This window comes from Aplysia californica, unplaced genomic scaffold (assembly GCF_000002075.1).
Source record: "Aplysia californica isolate F4 #8 unplaced genomic scaffold, AplCal3.0 scaffold00194, whole genome shotgun sequence".
Lineage (NCBI taxonomy): Eukaryota > Metazoa > Mollusca > Gastropoda > Aplysiida > Aplysiidae > Aplysia > Aplysia californica.
Window position 1 is genome coordinate 713,561 of NW_004797464.1, and position 3,407 is coordinate 716,967.

The 3,407-nt window shown below is 39.9% G+C and overlaps 1 protein-coding gene across 1 annotated transcript; it reads left to right on the forward strand.

The window, feature by feature from the left end:
* The first annotated feature begins 1,348 nt into the window (after positions 1-1,348).
* On the forward strand, positions 1,349-2,527 carry LOC101853556. Its single transcript, XM_013082784.1, has one exon. The coding sequence runs from the start codon at positions 1,349-1,351 to the stop codon at positions 2,525-2,527; it is 1,179 nt and encodes a 392-aa protein (XP_012938238.1).
* The last annotated feature ends 880 nt before the right edge of the window (positions 2,528-3,407 follow it).

The window sequence follows — 3,407 nt, forward strand, 5'->3', positions numbered from 1 at the left end:
ACCCCCCCCCCCTTACACACACACCCACACCCTATGAAAACCCGACATGTACATGGTAAAATTAAGCTTGTAACGTTTGAGGCACTGACTTGATTTTTGAGAGCCTAGTTGTCTGATGGTTACCTTTGTCTCGGGACCACTCCCCATAACTATTTTAAAGGATGGATGTGACACTTTAAATGTTTGACTTTTGTAGTAATATCTTTTTCTAATTGTGTAATCGAAATGTCACTAGCCTAGATTTTTAATATTCTGCTTTTTGGTGCCGCTACTGTATTTGCTCAGGATAACTATTATTTGTCACCGCTGAGGCTTGTATCCACTGCAGTCTATTTCAATGTATTATACATTTAATTGTCTATGGTTTCTGACAGAAATTAGTGATAATGGGAAGAATTCAGGTAAAAACTGTTTGCTCCTTTACTACCCAACGAATACTTTGTCATCGATTTTCTGAACGGGTGAAGTTTACTGTGACACGATTGGGGTTATCTGTGTATACTTAATACAAATAGTGTTAATAATGGGGCCTATTTACCCTCTTACACCTCCAGATCGAAGTCGAAGCCGACATAAAGACGTTAGACTCCTTTATTTCATACTAACTGCCGCCAATTTAGTAATCTATTTACTTTTTAAGCGTGTTGCTGAAGACAATATGGTCAAGGTCTTTCGAATGATATAGCTATTTAGGAAGATTTTAACGACACTATGGCACATTTTCTGTTCACATTTAAGTTTTAAACGGCCTTGATTCACATTTTAAAAAACCGACTCCTTTTCTTGCTCTGGAGATATCAAATCACACGCAAAAAAGTTACCATAGTACATCAGATCGGAGGAACTTATTATTTAAAACACAGTTGTTTTCTACGAAAGTGATAGAATTATCTTTTGCCACCAGTTGCAGTCTGATTTCCTGCTCAAAGAAATTCCAAGTTCGCTTTGTATTGAAATAAAGCAATGTCAGGTATGTGTAGATCGATCAGCTTCGTAAGCTGAAATCAAACAGCCAAGACGGAGTATAAATTCCTTAAGAACTGTTCATCCCGCTTCACATCTTGCCAGCTACAACACACGTACCAATATTGTAAGGATCGTGGTATTAACTATTGACAAAGGTCTTTGCTTTTAATCTGGTCCTCGTATCAGAAGCAGTAAAACTTGTGTTTTTATAAACCACCGTTTTTGGGTGTGTTTTTTTTTTTACTTGTTTGCTTTGTTTATTCAACCCATAGCACAATCTGCTTGGGTGTGAATTGTGGAAAAAAAACTCAGTCAATTTTGCTTGGACTACAGCTAAAAAAATCCCACAACAACCTGTCATCTGTCAAATTGGTGATTCGTCATGGTGAATTCATCTCCAAACGTAGCGTCAAACTCAAACATAACAAGGGAAGTTAGCCACCATCTCTCTTCTACGCCAAGAATCGTGAGTGACGAGGTGAGGGATTTCATCGAGTTATCCCTCTTCCATGTGGCGACAACGTCTTTGGGTTTCCTGGGTGTGTTGACCAACTCTCTGTGCGTGGCCGTCTACAGCAAGCAGGGCCGAAAGGACAGTGTAACTGTGTCCCTCCTCGCTCTGTCCCTCAGCGACTTGGGTCTTTCTCTTATGACTTTCTTAAGTGTGGTCAGCTTCATGGTAGAACGATTCGCGCCACTACCCAAAATGAACTTCATTGCTTTTCAATACGTTGTCCTGGCCTACACCGCTGGCTGTTTTTACGGCATTTCCACAATTCTCACCATGTATTTGTCCCTGGAGAGATGTATTTGCGTGGCCATCCCGTTTCACGTGAAAGGAATGTTTACAAGGAATAGGTCTATAGTTGTGACAATGTTCATCACTATTTTCTGCCTTTCGTGTTATGCTCCAGCATGGGCGACTCAATCGTTAAAAGGGAAACATTCCCCCATCTACAACACCTCTCGTCTTACGCTCTCCTTAACGTCTAACAGAAGAAACATTGATATTTTCGTTGACTCTTTCATAGGCATAGTTTTGCCTTCCGTTGCTCAAGTCGTGATAACCATCTGCACCGTTGTCATGATTTCAGTTCTAAACGCATCAGCGAGTTTTAAAAAGAAAATGGCTAACAAAACTGGAGGCGGAAACAAGAACGACAAAGACCTAAAACAGAAAAAATCAAAGCCAGCAAATCTCTCAGATAGTCAGTGGCAGACAGCTAAAGACGTCATGACGGAGAAAAGCTCAGAAGATGTTCAACAGCCCACTGACAAGACTCTGTCCTCTAAGGAGGCTCGAGTTGTGAAGATGGTTGTCTTAGTAGCGCTTATTTTCTTTGTATGTAACGCTCCTGTTCTCGTTACTTCTTACACTCGAGCTTTCGTCACTGAGATGGACATAGGGAAGGCGTACAACAACCTGTATGTAACTGTGTATGTTGGCGTCTACTTTTCCAACTCCTTCAACGCCTGGGTTAACATTCTCGTATATTACAGGTGCAGCTCCAAGTTCAAAGAGACTCTCCTGACTATGGTAAGGGCTAGACATAGACTATAAGCAGATACATAACAACGTATTATAGTCTTTGATATAGGTATAGCGAGTTTGAACTATGATGGTAAGGGCAAAGGAAACAGTGACTGTAAGCACTTTGACAGCAACAAAGTACAGCTTTAATAAGTATGACTTGGTTTAGGGTTGCGAAAAACAGATTGTAAACACTTTGGCAGCACCCTCGGTCTATATAGCTTTAAAGAGTATGACTATATTACCTTAAGGGCTAAAGAAAAATAGACGGTAAACAGTTTCACAGCAAAATATTAGATTCTATGGCTTTAATGTGTATGATAATGATAAGGGCTATGGCAACATATTAATTTTTTGTAAGCAGTTTGACAGTCGTAGTACAACTTTAATTTGTATGACTTTGGTGCTCCAGTGGCTGAGTGGTAAGAGACTTCGACTCACAATTATTAATGTCAAGCGTGTGTCGGTGACACGCCGTTTTGATTGGTGGTCACTGGAATGTGTCCTTGAGCAAGACACGATCAAACTAGCCCCCACCCCCAAACAGGGTGCTGCATAGAGGCAACCAAAAATGGTGTGTGGGTTGTTTATATGCTTGCGATATTGTGCATTATTCATGCATTTATGTATTATTGTATTCATTTGTTGATGTGTGCCATCGTAAAACACACTTACCACAGTGATCAATAAAGTGGAAAATTATTAAATTGATTAATTTATCTAGCTTATAAGTTATGTATTTGTCCCTGGAGAGATGTATTTGGGTGGCCATCCCGTTTCACGTGAAAGGATTGTTTACAAGGAATAGGTCTACAGCTTCCTTCTTCTTCTTCTTCTTCTTCTTCTTCTTCTTCTTCTTCTTCTTCTTCTTCTTCTTCTTCTTCTTCTTCTTCTTCTTCTTCTTCAAGGT

Excerpts from the sequence above, each read along its gene's own strand:
- LOC101853556 (XM_013082784.1), top strand. The coding sequence starts at position 1,349 with ATGGTGAATTCATCTCCAAACGTAGCGTCAAACTCAAACATAACAAGG.